Source organism: Sinohyriopsis cumingii, chromosome 6 (assembly GCF_028554795.1).
Source record: "Sinohyriopsis cumingii isolate HCF-2022 chromosome 6, ASM2855479v2, whole genome shotgun sequence".
NCBI lineage: Eukaryota > Metazoa > Mollusca > Bivalvia > Unionida > Unionidae > Sinohyriopsis > Sinohyriopsis cumingii.
The window spans coordinates 41106067-41122683 of NC_142966.1; the positions used below are offsets into that span (position 1 = coordinate 41106067).

Consider the following 16617-nt stretch of genomic DNA (forward strand, 5'->3'; position numbering starts at 1 on the left):
TAGGCTTTGACAAGGCTTCTGAAACTTGTGGATTAGTTACATGTTGTTCTAGATGTTTTGATATCTTCTTTACATCTTATCCACAAATAAAACAATGATGAGATTTAGTCCAAACTCTTATTCCTGATGCAGTTGACTTAGCCTGCACAGCAATCTGGGTTTGAGTTCTATCTGTACAAAAAACATGGTAGTATAAATTAAAATGAGAATATTTTTTGAATAAGTACACTTTAGTTAAATGGATCATTATATATATTCAATATTCTTTAAATATACAAAATAAAAGGGAATTACGAGTTATAACAATTGAAACTGTCATTTGCGCTATTTCCCTCGCGCTGTCATGAAATTGTACAATTGAAACAAAACAAAACGTTTATATGAAAGAAAAGAAAATTGTATTTGTAGCATCCTTCATAACTTTGAAACAAACGAAGAAGAAAAACCAAGATTAAGGAACAGATACAAAATAGGTTAGGGAATCAATGACAAAAAGTATTATGTTAGATCAGAACACAGTTATTGCAATAATAAAAAATCTAAAACTATCGAAATGAAGACATGAATATGTTAATCTTGTTTTACGTTGATATTAATCTAATAATGCATACAATTTTTGGCATTATTTTAATAACTTGCAATCCAAACCCTAATGCATAGCTAGTATCATCATCGAAGAAAAGATTTATTTTCAGCAGATAAATATGGATTGGTGGGCATTTGAAATGGACTATGTGCTGTGTCATGATAGTTTCAGAATGATGTATTGACAGGAGAAATGTTCTGTCAAAATCAGTTTCAGTTTATGTAATGACAGCGAGTATTGGGTTAGAGTGTTATTGCGTGATTCAAGTCATGCTTACCAAAGTGACCTCTACATGTTCTGGAGAAAGCGGAGTTCAGGGTGGATTTAGTATTTACAGTTTCGTCAAGTGCCATTATAGCTGGAGACGAAATGTCAGCATCACACTTTAGGACTTTGGCTTCTATCTCGCCCTAAATGTGAAAAACAGAAGACAATCATATACCAAAGGAATGAACAAAAAATAAACACACAGCACAAGAGCACATGTGATAAAGTAAACGAAATGGTCTGAAGTTTTGCATTTGTAAAAGATTAGATGATTTTTCTGGAATATTTAGCTTTTGTTTTATACAATATCTACACATCTTTTGGTAGACGGAAAGTCTTAGGAATTTTCATATTGATTTACGTTGCTAATGAAACAAAAGAGGATTTGATTATGATTCTAAAGTTGATGTAAGTCTTCGTCTTGGTTAATTTTTGTTCTTCTACTACATTATGTTGCCATACTGTGATATTTGTAACCAAACACCCCTTTAGATAGGATGGTTGTGGTTTGATTTCTATATCATTATATCACATATTGGCATCCCTTTAATAAAGTGGATTGAGCAGCCCGTGTAAATCGATGCTTGGACATAGGGGCCAAATACATGCTGATTGTTGATGTTTTTAATATTTTCCCCCATTAGTATACATTTTGTCGGGATAAATTGAAGAGACACACAGCTACTGTCAAGTTTTACTTTGCTTCAGGTGTTTTAGTGGTGGTTACTTACGCTGCAGCCTGAATTCAAGTTAATAGTATGTCCGTATTTATCCTTGATGTATGAAATATGAATCTCATTGTTTGGATGATTTTCTGGTTATAATAGAACAATCTGCTGCCATAGTCCTAAAATGAATGTATTTCTCGAGTCACTATAAAAAAGACAGCGTTTAATGATAGATTCATTTAGAGACATTTTAAAAGAATATAATCATGCCTATAACAAGCGCGTTATTATTGTTTTGCGAGTACATTTGAGAACCCTATTTTAACTTCATTATTATTACATATTCATGTGTTCTAAAATGTGCAACCGTCTAGCAGGATATACTTTAACATCAACTTTTGTCAAATTACAGTATTTAGTTACCCAAAGACGAGATTAGGATAGCCATGAAATATTTTCCTACAAGATTTTGTCTTGAAAATGGAACTAAACATATAAAAAGTTACACAACTTCGCTTAATATGGAAGACACTTACTGGCTGTTTGTTTGGGAAGCAAGATTGGTTTTGTATTGATTCTGAACCCACGTTTTCCTCAAGATAGCTACTTCCGTCAATGTCGGCTACCTAAAATACAGTTGTAATTCAATTATATAAAATCAAGCAAACATATGTAACTGAAAATACTTTTGTAATTTACTATTAAGACACGTGTATTTCATAGCTTTAAAATGAAACCTATATATATCTAACGAAAATACTGATTTTTTTTTTCTTTTTTAAGGTGATTTGCACGTCCTTGCTCGCTCAAACAATACTGTAACCGTTTCATTTGTAGACATTGTGCATGATGGCACATGAACGTTTTGTACAATCAACTATCGTCAAACAAGATATATCTTGACATTAACGTCTATCGGTCAGCAGTATACTGTCTCCTAAAATTTAGATATACTGTTGTGCTGATTGTCTTTGAAAATGTTTCAAACTCAGTGCAACAGTTTATAATTTACATTTTCACTCAAACACAAAAATATTCAACATACGTCGATGACGATAAAAGACATAAAAGACATAAATGAGCTCTTATTTTAGGACTAATTATTATGCATTTGAAGATCATGGGAAAGTATGGTAGCAGAGCAAATCTATTTACCTTTGATCTTCTGAATTTACATCAGGGCCATGATTAATATTGAGAGTCAAAATGTCCTAATATATTCTGTAAAGAATATGCTTGTTGAGATGAGAATAATTTCGTTTCCCACCAAGTTGCTATGAAGTCAAATCCTTGAGCGAGAGGTCTTAGCCATTTGGAGAATAGGTTGCGTGCTTGGCTGCTAATGAAACTAAATTTTAATATGAGACAGATTTTGGAAACAATTTGAAAAGGATTTTTTTTCAGGAACATTTTAGTCGAATATAATTTACAAACAATTAACCGTTCTAGATGAATACTTGATGCTGACATTTACCAACCTATTATCATCGAAGCCACATCGTATCTACAAGGGGAACGCCGCAACAATTTTGATAGAGGACGTACTAAGAAATGTTCATTACAGTTAGATTGTATGGAAATTGGCAAATTGGATTTGGAGAAAATGTCACAAGTAGTTTTTTCAACATAGTTGCTACGAAGCTACACCATAACAAGCTATACACCTTACTTCTAAAGAAGCGTACCTGAAAAAGAATTGTTTTTATAGATATCGGTGTTTGTTTGGTGTTCTACTACAGAGCAGCACAGGTTATGCAGTGCTCAGCCAATCGAAATTCTTTTCTCCAAGGCAAACCACGGTAGCTGACATGGGCTGATACGATGGTATGATTCGAAGCCATACCCTATTCCGTCACAAGACCGGCAATACGGCACTATAACAACTGAGAAACTGTGGCTTCTGTATTCAGTAGTCGGCTCTTACGACATTCAGGATGGCACACTCAGAAGTGTTGACTAAGGTATTTAACCTTGTTGCTAGCAACATTTTGCAAAAGAATGCGTGTTAGAAGACAGATGGACACGATATAGTCAGGACCGTGTCATAAACTCACCTGGCCTTCAGTCGGGTGAGCTAGATATTTTGTCTGCTTTCGGTGTGAGGAGTTTCGATATGGTATTCTTTCTGATCCGGTATTATCTTCAGAAGAGTCATTTTCACAATCCATTACCTGAAATGCAATTATAGTTTCAGTGTTTATAAATATTCATGCGAAAATGTTTTTAATTGCTTTATCACAATAGTCATGATTTAATTTAGAATATTTTGGTGATGCCATATATATATATATATATATATATATATATATATTGTTTTTAAGCATAAACGCAACAGAAACAAAAATCTAACAGATCTTTAATTCAATGTACTCAGTTGAAAAACAACTTTGAAATTCATCTTAAAACATTTTTATGTCTGTACTTTACTGCCCAAGTTATTGTTGCTTTTAAAAAGTGTGACTTTTCCGTTAAATACTTATCATAAATCTGTTTTAATTATAATTAAAATTTAATGTCTTGAAAAATCTAGCCTCAAATTCCTTGAGACATGTAATGTCAACTTAGCGAAACGGGCTCTAAATAGTATTGCTACTTTGAATAGTTGAATATGAATACAGCGAAATAGCGCAAAATAAAATAGAATGATCTAACTTAATAAATCACAGAAGTTTTAATATTTAAACATTTTCTTTTGTTACTCAACTTGAATTAGGAGAAGCAAAGGAGGATATCCTCATAATGTTAGTTTCTCCTATTGTTGGTGTGTAAACATGGTTTTTTCCTCCTAATATAGGTAATGTGTACAATCTGTTATCTCCTATTACACGAATCAAAATAATTTCATGCTCAGTTTCGAAATTATTATATAACAAAAATGTTATATTGTGTGGCTAAATTATGCCATGCAATAATGCAGTTCATAGTTACAGCTTTGTTTTCATTGTAATCTTTATCCGCAGGATCATCCGTATAATCATCACATTCACTGACAAATCCCAAAAGTTCATCCATCTCCCTCTCCCTAATAAGAAATTCTAAAACAGAATCTTTTTGGCACATCTGTTGAAAAGGAAATGGTAGTAGTTAGCATAGGTCATTATCAATATCGTGAAACATCAATGATGTTTACGTTTAACCACACGCGTTTATAAATAGTTTTGAATCACTCATACTTAATAAAATCTTTACAATATAACGAATCAAACAATTAGATGCGTTAGATAAGCTCCTTTAACGAATAGGTTTCATTTTTGCATGCACAATATATAAAGAAACCAGTGTTGCAAATGTAGAAGTAAAATACAAATGCTTAAAGCGACTCAAAATCTTCAATCTATCTTTACAGTAGTAATTACTGTAGTAAATTGTCTCTCCGCGTTTACAAGTGTATTTTTTCGATTGGTTACTTCTACTAAATGGATACTTGTAAACACGGCTTTATTTTTTTGCACTATAAACATGGCGAATCACTTAAAAAAAATCTCTATAAATTTTCCGTGACGTAATATTAACTCATAAAAACTTTGAATTCAACCTTTTTTCCCGATCTTATTTTGGTCATTGCAAATGATGAATCGGGTGTATCTTCCAATGGTTCCATTTTGAAATTAGCCGAAGAGGTCATCAGCCAAGTCAACCGTTGAACTTTAACTCGTATTTTCTTTTCACCATCTACATATGAAGGTAATAATTCTTGTAAGAGATATAAATATGGCGATAAAAAGCATAGTTGATAAAACATTTGAAATTTAAAAGTTAATTTGTACACTGCTGTCGGGCATTTCTGTGCACCTAAGGTTTTCATTTCCAATATTGAAACAAAACGCATACCGAATTCGACCGATTGATGAAAATAAAATACAGCAATGCTTGCCATTTGAAAAATGCAATTTTCACCAGAATATTCTGTTCAAAATAAGATTAATTTTGGACACAGGGGATACCACACCCTTTTTCCTGACTCGCGATATGTCGGCCTATTCTGCGCATAGCTTTGAAAAAATGTAATGTTTATCTATCGTGCTATAGAAATGAAATGTATTACTTTGAACTGTTTTTGTCAGCTGTTCAGTCGAGTAATTAGGTCAGGTTTATAGCTAGTTTTACAAACTTCAACATAAAAATGCCAATAAATGGCAAGAGATATTAATGAAACTAAACCGATCTATTAAAAATGTTAGGAAAATTCCAACATTTTATGAAAAATAAGCTATTACCGGTACATGGAAGAGAAACAACATTGAATAGGATGTAATGTGTTTACAACGTCTTGTTGATGGGGAAAAATTACTACAGAATTTAGAAACAGACTATACACCGGTAAATTTGTTGAGAATTTATGTTCAAGCGGCAAGTAGATCGTTGGGTAGCGGACGATTTTGTACGTGTGGTACAACTTATTGCAAAATTGGAAACTTTGATTAAAATACAGTTTCGTTTTAAGGTACACATTTCCATCTTTTATATAACATATTTATTTGTATGATTCTAAAAGATGCATGCTACATTGAATTTTCTGGGTTACAGGTTCAAGAAGGTCATGGAGTGGGTCTTCACGTTCTCATTTAGAAATCACATTTTTATGTGCATTTCGAGTCTAAATGTGGTATATTTTTGTACACTCTATGAATATCACTTTCCTTAATTAAAGTACGATTTTTTGAACCAAAATAACACGTGATCAAATGTTTACAGAAATGGCGTTTCATTGCGCAGAATTACACGACGATCAGAATTAGCTGACATGGTGGTATAGATGAAACCTCAACACACCGTAATAACATTAATTTGTATTATGAGTGTGCATTTGTGTGTGATTTTGGATTTTTATCGTAGCTTTAACAAGTTTCAGTCTCATCTCTACGCTGTCTGCAGTGTGGCAGTTTATAGTGATGTCTAGCACTGGTTGTATATACTTCCTAATAAACCTGTCACATTCATTGCAGGGAAGTATTACTGAAATAATGTCATGTACTAAATAAATAACCTGCATATTTATTCATAAAAGAAATCAATGTGTGCATTTGATGAAAATATAATGTACAAATTTACAATTTATATGATGCTTTTCAGAGTATCATTGATGGAAATAGCCACAGATTTTATGTGAACGTAAATTTATGCAATCATCTAGTATGGGCAGGTGTTTACGTATAAGAAGTGGTAAATATATCAACCTAATAGAGCTAAGAAAGTTAGATATTGTATATAACTATAGTGGTGTACTAATGGGATTAATTACACTTTGTAATTATTTATAGAAATGTAACAGTGTTTGCCTCCTTTGAAAATAAGCCAAAGAAAACAATTGACAATGTGACAATGTTTCTTTATTTATTACTATGCTATCACAAGCATGTGTTTCTTGACATACAATATCTTCATGATTTTCTTTTAACAGCTTTGATCAAAATAGTCTAAATATGATTGATACCTTAATTTTTTGTGAAATAAAATATACTTTACCTGTTAGTAGCTTCTCTAGATCTTCCTTAACAGTATCCTGATTAGGAATATTTTTCTCATTGTCAGTAAGAAAAATCTTGAGTCTCCTTTGTGCTGGAATATTCATTCCGATTTAGAAGTATCTTTCCACCTGACATCTGTATGAGACCGTGAAGCTGTTCTGTAAATGCCAAATTATGAGATATAATAACAGTTGCATTATTAGCACTGTGCCATGCCCATCATAGTTTACAAAGGAAAATCTTTGGTAGTTGCATATAATATTTAAACTTTTATAAACATATTGCTGTATATACAACTGTGCCAATCTCCTGAGCTTAGGTAAATGAAACCTCTTTACATTGTAGAGACTGTCATAATCATCGAACTTTCAAAATTTCACTTGATTTTTCTCACTACAAATAGTTACAGACTACCCTGTATGCAGAGGTAATAATTATAGATCACATAAATGTAAGTCATTTAAGTAATTTTAGGAAATTTACAGCAAACACGTTTGTTATCGATTTTATTGTGGGGGTTCATGAATATTTTTCATCCTTTTTGAGCTAGTAACATCTATGTTTGATAAAATTAAGATTGTACCAATTGTCAGTGTACTTAAAAAAATCTTTCGAAGAGGAGTGTGTGCTTTTTAATATATTTTTATGCTAGAAAGCATCTTACCAATTGTTATTCCTTCATATTGACCATGACAATAAAATTCAGTTTTACTGAAAAGCCACAAAAATGACATTCTGGATCGTTGCGGACCTCTGTGGTATTCAGCAGTGTCTTTGTCCCCTAAAATTTCAAATGTTTCCTGAAAAACAAAATATAACATTATTTACAATTATAGAGCGTTTTCTGGGCATGACTTTTAATTAATTAATGACATTAATTTATGTTAAGTTACTCGTACACAAGCTGATCTTCCAGTCAAATTTTCGAAGCAATTCATACTGAAACTACTAGGTGTTTTGGCAGTAAAAATAATGTGTAAATAACAACTTGTGCACTTTCGTTCGCCCCCTGTTGATAAGGCTGATGGAGGCTTATGTTCGAATACATTTGATGTAGCAACATCTAGACCATATCCAGTGCAAAGAAGGAAAATGGCTTATGATGCATATGGTTCTAAAGCACTTATATATAAATGTTATAATCGTACTTCTTTATTTTAATTAAACTGTACAATGATAACTGAATCACCTTACAAAATATCGTCTTTTATTGTTTGAGATTCTGTTCAACAGGGTATTAAGATATGTAATTATAGCAGTGTGATGAGATTACTAATAATCTAATTTTCTTCTACGCAGTCGTTATGGTTTTATTTTATGTATACTGATGTACACACATTGTTTTTGTAACTTTTTAATCTTCTACATGTATCTTTCTCTACAAAAGCAAATTACTTGCATTTTAGAGGATTTAAATAAAACTAGGTTGTTTATAGATGAAACATTTAGAATTTTAAGAAACCTTAGTTTACTTAAACTATGTTACTCATAATTTATGTCTTTAAACCTTTTGTTCTCAAGCGTTTTTGACAAAGTACATGTTAACGTCACATTTAGATGACTTGGAAGATACTTGACCTCCCTCTGAGAGAATTTTGTTCACCTTGAGACATTCCTCCACCCAACAAATGCTGACTAACCAAATTTTACTTGCTACTGCCTGCATATATTTCAGTGTTGTTGGTGCCTTGTGATCATCACTGCCTGTTGAATCAAACATTCCCATTTTCACATAATTACATAACAAATACGATTGAAAGATCTTTGTTTTGCATAAAATATCATATAATTATTCATTAATAAATTCCACCTAAAGCCTGGCATTTGAAAATGTTTTGACAACTGCATGTTATAGTCAATAGACTTCTCATTTTAGAATAAGTCTATCAGTGTTACTTTGATGATTCATGGGACAATCTAATGTATTAGATGAAACGCAATTCTGATGTTGAATCAATACATATTGAAGTTAATTCTAAACATGTTAGCCAACATGTTTACTTTTTAAAAGTTTATTGTACGTTTTGTCCATGTTATTCGTTAATCATTCAATCTCGTATTAACCAATGTATACCGCTAATGTACTTACTGCATGATTTAATAATCACATGTGTCGTAGACTTTGAAAACTCGTCAACTCTACACCCCAGTTTCTCAGCAAATGAGTTAACCTGAATAAAAAGATTTAGTTGTTTATGAACTTAAATGTTACATGTATCATTCTCTTTAATTGAGATTTACAAATGAATTTAAATATGCATAATAGTATTTGTTCTCTTTGCAAACGTTATATGGTGAAATGGTATTGCATTATAGAACTATATCTGGTATTTGTTTGGTACTGTAATTTTAAAATTGGGCAGTTCGTATGTACAAAAATATATTTCTGATTCCTAAACTAGTGATACTACTTTGATAAATTTTACTTTTTCATAGATGATGAAAGAAAGAAATAATTCCAGTTCAGGTTAAGGGCGTACAAAATAATCAGATGGCAACACATTTAAAGATGACTGTTTCAAATTATACACCAGCAAGAACCTTCAATTAAATTTTAACAGTATTGACTTTCATGATTGGTACATTAAGCGCATATTTTTCAGTCTTGGCTTACATGCTTTATTGTGGGGATGTTAGTCAAGTACTCAATGACAGATTTCTCTTCCGTTAATTATTTTGATGTCACAAATGTTAACAAAAATTAAATCTTTTTATTACCATTTACGGTATCTTAAAGCAAATATGTATATTTCTTTTCAACAGGACAACTATTCTTTCTTTTTCAAAACGATTCCATATATATTTATCCATTAGAAATTGTATTGATATTTCACTCATATTCTCTCTATAAATTCCATACCTCATATTTATGTTTACCGAAATATAGACGTTACAAGTATTTGTATGAAATGCTCCAAAACTTTGAAAAATTCCCCCATCTTTGAATTTTAATTTGTATATGCAATTTCAAATTAGTTGGGATTATTCATTAATTTAAAGGCTCACCTTTTCATTCTCCGTCTTTAAAGCCGATGTTACGAACAACCATTTCTTTCACTGCTGTCCACCGAAACAAGCATCTACAATTTTTGAAGCAGAACGTAATGATTGATTTGTAACAAATAAATTGATGTCCTTTCAAAATCCAATTTTACCACTAAATCACCCCATACTGGCCAGTTCGCCCTATGTAATGTTAGTGGAACATGTTTGAACACTAAAATTAATATTAGTTACATGCAGTGCCCTTGGAAGTTTTGAAAACAATGTCCGCCTTCATGTTGGGTCCCAGATTGTTAACATGCATGTAGCTTTGATTACTTTGTTTCTTTTTTAATGACTGTTTTACGCACTTGTTTTGACGGTAAAACAGGTTGTATTTATTGTAGGGGATTATTATCATGCTCTTCTACTCTAGGTCTGACAGTACGTATATAACACATTGCTTTTACATCCATTCTTTTAACTGATTTATTTAGATTATTATATGACTTTATGAACAAAAGCCTGCTGGAAATCCATTGAAAAATTTCATTTTTCCTTGTCTGATTGACATTACGAATTCCTCTTCTGTTTTTGTTTACCCATATGTACAGTTTCTATAATTACTTTATTTTTTTTTACCATTGGCAGAGCTACAAGTTCCCTTATGACATTAGGATGGATTATTGTTTTATGTCAAAAAAACATTTTTGATGCAATCATATAGGCATCACTATGGCTAGTGGGACAGTGTGTGTGTGTATATATATATATATATATATATATAGAGAGAGAGAGAGAGAGATACAGACATGTATCGAACATAGTTAAAAGACGATAATATCTATCAGTTTACCAATCGACTAAATTGCATACCTCCATAACCCATGTATGGCATTAGAGAAATAGATAAATACCAGTCTTTTGCGTTTTGGGTATCTCTGCTGCAGGTTCCTTCCTATTCGGCATCAAAAATTATTAATATTGGTAATACGTTCAGTATCACATGAAGGAGAAGAATATGATGAACTTCAAACACTCCAGAATGGGCGAAAAATGTCTCGTTAAAGAATGCAAATGGTCAAACATAATCAAATTTTAATATTATTTTAAAAATAGTTAAGGAATAAAAATGCATTTCTTTGGCATAAAATATATCATCAAATTTTAATATTATTTTAAAGACATCCATATTTAGGAAATAAAAATGGATTTCATTAGCATAATGTGTATATATTAATTTTTCTTAAAATGCTGACATTTAAGTGTGCACGGCAGTGGCTGGAAATGCGATTTTGTAAAATATATATAATTTTATTTGTAGTTTTGTTTCAATAGATTTCCACCTACTGATTACATTAAAATAGCATATTAGCTTCCACTGTAGACCATCAGTTGTCTTCCGAAAGAGAAAATAAGACTAATTGTATTTTTTGATGAAATACCAACATTTCCAATATATTCCTACGAGTATTGCACTTTGGAAGTAATTTAAAAATATTTGTAGGCCTTTATTTATTAAAGAAATAACACTGTAGAATTCCACAAATTATAAACGCTCTACATTGTAAAAATGACAAGTGTCTTAATTAAAAATCCAAAAACAAAAAATATTTTAAACAACCAAAATAAGAAAACACTTATGCCTATTTAGAATCATATACATATAAGACAAAATAAAATGGAAAGTCAATAAAAATGTTCACTTTTAATATCTGAATTATATTAATTTCATAAATATACAACATTTTACTGTTTCGAAAAAACCTCTAACTTTTAGAAATAATTTTTGAAAATTAACTGTATCTACTGCATATTTGGCGCCGCCATATTGCATACGTAGGATCGTTGAATAAAGTGAAAGCATCCGATTATCTTTGAATGGCTCGATGCGTCACGAGGATGGTCTATGTTCATTACAGTATTAAATGCACCAGAACTGAGAACGGTTTTCGAAATAAAAATGTTCATACAATCAAACTTTAACCACACTTTAGACTCGAGTTGTGCTTGCTTTGAAGCTGTGCCTGTTTGCTGATAAGGGCTTTAGTCTATGATTATTTCCAACACAAATAAAGTAAAGATCTAATGCCGTGTTCGCTTGAACGATCATTTGAAAACACACAATGTATGCTATACCTGGACCAGAAAATAAAAAAATCGGTTCCTATTTTATATTCAAGACCAGGGAGTAAACATAGTTTCATTATCTTTGTTGGGTTCTGTAATCACGAGTTGAAACTGCACAGTACTGTGTAGAAACTCAAAACAAACCATCCTTGTGATTTCAGGGCAGTCTGTAATGCCAGAGGACAGTGTTAATGACAGAAAGGTACTTTAAAACTATTCATTTTGTGGAAATGCAAAATTCGTCGGTTCTGGCGTGAAACGTACATAAAATAGGTTTCCTGACACTATTTGTAACAAAATGCAATGTTGACTTTCCTTTTAAATGTAATAAATAACCAAGATCAATATCCGCAGCGGATACATGTGTCATGTATTAGCAATGTATGTACCATTTTGCAAAAGATATGGAGAGCTGATATAACACATTTCCTACTCAGCTGAGAAGTTGAGTTTTCTCCATCGCCATTTTTTTCTTCTCAATTTTATCTAAACATTCTTCAAGTTATTATACCTTATTTCTCCAAGGATAGAATCCGGGTCCATAGTTGTATCTTATTTCAGTCCCCTCTGCGATATTCATTGTTGCAAAAAGACACAAGTGTGGGGAACCAACAACCTTCAACAATTTCATAATAGCGTTTGGCCAATTATGCTCGTCATTTGCAAGTCTTCCAAATGTGGCGTTTTCTTCACTAGCGTCAATCCTTTAAAAGTGAATCTGAGAAACAATAGCAATCAACATTTGTGATGGTTACATGATGATCACATTTTTCCATTAATATTTATTAATATTAGATAATGGTTTAATATGTTTAATGATTATATCACATTTAAACACGGTAAAGGTCAATACAAAAGTAATGACAAATTTTATTTTAAATTCCAAATACTGAAAATGTTTTAAGGATTATATTCTTAATTAACAGGTATAAACAAAATATAAAAAAAATAAATGCATACCACATATAGCGTCCATTGTACTTGAATTCATAGATGTAAGTATCATCTTGTGCTGAACACTTTTCAGTAAGATGCCCTTCGTATTCGCACAGATAATCTCCTTTACTGTACGACCGTGAAGTAAATATTCCTCTTCCTAGAATAGAGATCCAGTTAACATTTTAAAAACAGTTGCAGCAATGCACGTAGCTAGAATACACATAGACCAAAGAATAAATGCCCACTGCTGAAGCAAAAGCAAACACTAGTGTAGTGAAAGTGATTGTGCAAAACGATACTAAACAAGAGACGGAACATACCTGTCTTAGAACGTGGGTATAATGATACATACAGACTAGCTACCCTGTCTGGTCTTTTTAATACTTTTCTATAGCTTTTATAAGATTATTATCATGACTGTTATGAGATTATTATCATTACTATTCCAACCTGTTTAAAGTTCTACGGTTTTGTACTGCTGGATATTGCTTTGTCCCTTCTGTTTCTAGCAGCCTCCTAATATTGTTTCTGATACAATATTTAACTTCCGTAACGATACTATTACGTGTCATGTGCAAATATTAGAAGCAAGCCCACGAGAAACAAAGCAGATATTAAAACATTTTAGATCATATTTTGGCAACACAAAATGTCTTCCAATGAAAGAAATAATCCTTATATTTTGCAAAAGAGGAGTAAGCAGATTGTGAAAATCCATGTTGTAAATATAACTGCAGATCCGATCTTTTTTTATTGTATTCGAGGGTCATATATGGTGGCTTTGACAAAATTGCATGCTCCACTGTGTGCAATTGTGTGATGTGTAAATATACTAGTATAATTGTTAATGCTACTTACAAACACATCTTATCATTTCTAAAATGGACGAAAAGTGATTGGCACAAATAATGATAATATGACAGTAAGCTATTTTAGTGCCGATATAGATACTATGTTACTATAGCAGTTTGAAGATAAATGCACATGCTGTCCTATACGCGTATGGTGATTTCAGAGCTAAGGTGTATGTTAAAAGTCAGTGGTAATGAGTCTGATAAAATCACAGGTTGTTGTTGTTGTTGTTGTGGGGTTTAATGCCATTTTTCAGCACGATAGGCTATACATGGCGGCCAGTATTATTGGTGGAGGAAGAACCCGGAAAACCCCGGAAAGAACCACCGACCCACGAGAAGCTACTGGCAGGCTTTCTCACATGCCCACATTGGCTGAATCTTAGACTCGAACCGCCGCAGACAGAGGTGAGATGGCAGTGATCCGTAACGAAGAGCGCTTTAGACCACTCGGCCACTCGGGGCCCCCAAAATCACAGGTAACGTGTAGTTTAAAGTCTAGGGTAATGTGTATGATAATGTCAAGGATACTGTGTGTGATAAATTCAATTGTAAATCTTCATGATAAAGTCAAGGGTAATGAGTGCAATAAAATCAACGATAATATGTATGACACGATAAAGGAGAATGTGTATGATAAAGTCAAGGGTAATGTGTATATGTGTGTGCGCATCACCTGAATTAGGAGGAACACCTATGATTACACACCAGCATTAGGATAACTTCCAACTAATAGGTTATGGTAAAGTCAAGGGTAATGTGTTTGATAAAACTAAGGGTAATGTGTTTGATAAGGTCAAGGTAATGTGTTTGATAAGGTGAATGGTGATAAAGTCAAGGATAATGGGCATGATACAGTAAAGGATGATGTTTTGTAAAGGTCAAACGTAAAGTCAAGGGTATTGTATTGGATAACATCAAAGATAACGTGTATGATAAAGTCAAGGGTAATGTGTTTGATATGTATGACAAGGTCATGTTCATGATATAATCAAGGGTAATGTGTTTGATATGTATGACAAGGTCATGTTCATGATATAATCAAGGGTAAAGTGTACAATAAAGCCAAGAATAGATATGAATGATGATGTCAAGGGTGATGTGCATGATAAAGTCAAGGGTCATGTGTATGATACCGTCAATTATAATGTGTACGATAAAGTCAAGGATAATATCTATGATAAAGTCAAGGGTAATGTGTATGTTTGTGTGCACATCACCTAATTAGGAGGAAAATCACATGTTTACGCAATAAGATTAGGATGACGTCTGTCTAATTTATTATAATAAAGTCAGATAATGTGTACGCTAAAGGCTAGGATATTGTATGTGTGATTTGAATTTTTAACATAGCTTTAACAATTTTTTTCAGTCATATCGCTCTGATGTCTGTAGTGTGGTAATTTATAGTGATATATAGCATTGGGGCATCATGCCACATACATGTAGCATGATGACCCACCTAGTCACATCATCCTGACACCAGGCTGACAAGTCCTAACACTAACCTCTTAATACTGAGCGCCAAGCGAGGCAGCTATTAGTACCATTTTTATAAGTCGTTGACATGACTTGACCGGGGTTTGAACCTGCGACCTGCCACATCTGAGGTGGACTCTCTGGCAACTAGGCCACTGGAGCGGTCAAGATAATATGTATAATAAAGTAAAGGGTAATGTCTATGATAAACTAGAGGATAACGTGTTTGATAATTCGAAATTTGTTTGAATATAATCACACCATGTGCATTAATGAACAACTTTTCTATAAAAGCTATTTTGCGTGTCAGTTAAAATATCATTTGTCACATGTTGCTCTCAGCAGTAATTATTTTTAGTATTATCCGAATAAAAATATATTAGAAATCTTCTTCATTAAATCGAGACCAAAAGCAGCTGATAAACCGCAAACATTTAAAATGTATATCAATAATTTAGTCTCGTGCTTATGTACTCACGTTGTAAATACAGATCAGAGCTGTCGCATTTAATTTAAAGAATGCGTTACCTTTGTTTCTAGTGATATGACTTATGTCCATGAACCCGATTCATAGAGGGATTGTAATATCTTGTAATACAGTGATAAATGTTACTTTTATTTATATGTTAGAATTTAAATTTGAAATTATGGAACAATGACATGATTTTACAACATTTTATTTTTCTTAGTTTCTGGCTTAAATGGATTGCAACCATCTTAATGATATTTGTGATGTTATAATATGTTGAGAAGGAGCACAGGTAATGATATTATACCTTTTCTGAATTATTGTTTTAAACGTTTCGTGAAAAGATAAAACCCAAACTGGATTTATGTTAAAGGAGACAAATGATTTGTCTAGATTCTAAAGAAACCTTTAATAAGGACACTGTTTATTACTTTTAGTTCATATGAAGTTTTTTTAGCTTTCACCTTGTTAGCCAGAGTTTGGAACATACAGGAATAATTTATTTTAAACGTTCGAATTATCTTAGCTGCAGTTTTAATAAGGATTGCAATCATCCAATAATATACCACGTTTAAATAAGTGTGCATTGAGTGTGGCATGCTACCTGTAACATCCTTTCCTTTATTTCAATTCTCTCTTAACTTCTATAATGAAAGTATTACTTACCGATTTCGTCACTAATTATTATTTCCAAACCATCGGGTGGCACTCCCTCCCTTATACAATATTTGGCGAGCTCTTGAGGAGATATTCTTTTATGTTTCACTGGTGATTCTTC

General features: G+C 32.4%; 1 protein-coding gene and 1 long non-coding RNA gene across 2 annotated transcripts; both read right to left on the minus strand.

Annotated features, from left to right (window-relative positions):
* Positions 1-35: 35 nt before the first annotated feature.
* Positions 36-4819, minus strand: LOC149796771 (uncharacterized). Its single transcript, XM_089960275.1, has 5 exons — positions 4450-4819; positions 3576-3692; positions 2058-2147; positions 864-996; positions 36-171 (listed from the first exon to the last, which is right to left on the minus strand). The coding sequence occupies exons 1-5, from the start codon at positions 4579-4581 to the stop codon at positions 77-79; spliced, it is 567 nt and encodes a 188-aa protein (XP_089816401.1). The 5' UTR covers positions 4582-4819; the 3' UTR covers positions 36-76.
* A 210-nt stretch (positions 4820-5029) lies between these two features.
* LOC149796772 (uncharacterized) lies at positions 5030-9162 on the minus strand. Its single transcript, XR_016421633.1, has 4 exons — positions 9079-9162; positions 7654-7789; positions 6988-7147; positions 5030-5193 (listed from the first exon to the last, which is right to left on the minus strand). It is a non-coding gene; the product is annotated as an uncharacterized LOC149796772 (long non-coding RNA).
* Between the last annotated feature and the right edge of the window lie 7455 nt (positions 9163-16617).

Coding starts and splice junctions, on each gene's coding strand:
- LOC149796771 (XM_089960275.1), bottom strand. CDS start 4,581: ATGTGCCAAAAAGATTCTGTTTTAGAATTTCTTATTAGGGAGAGGGAG. Junction 3,693..4,449: donor ATTACAATGAAAACAAAGCT/GTAACTATGAAC, acceptor ATTGCATTTCAG/GTAATGGATTGTGAAAATGA. Junction 172..863: donor AACATGTAGAGGTCACTTTG/GTAAGCATGACT, acceptor TTTTTTGTACAG/ATAGAACTCAAACCCAGATT.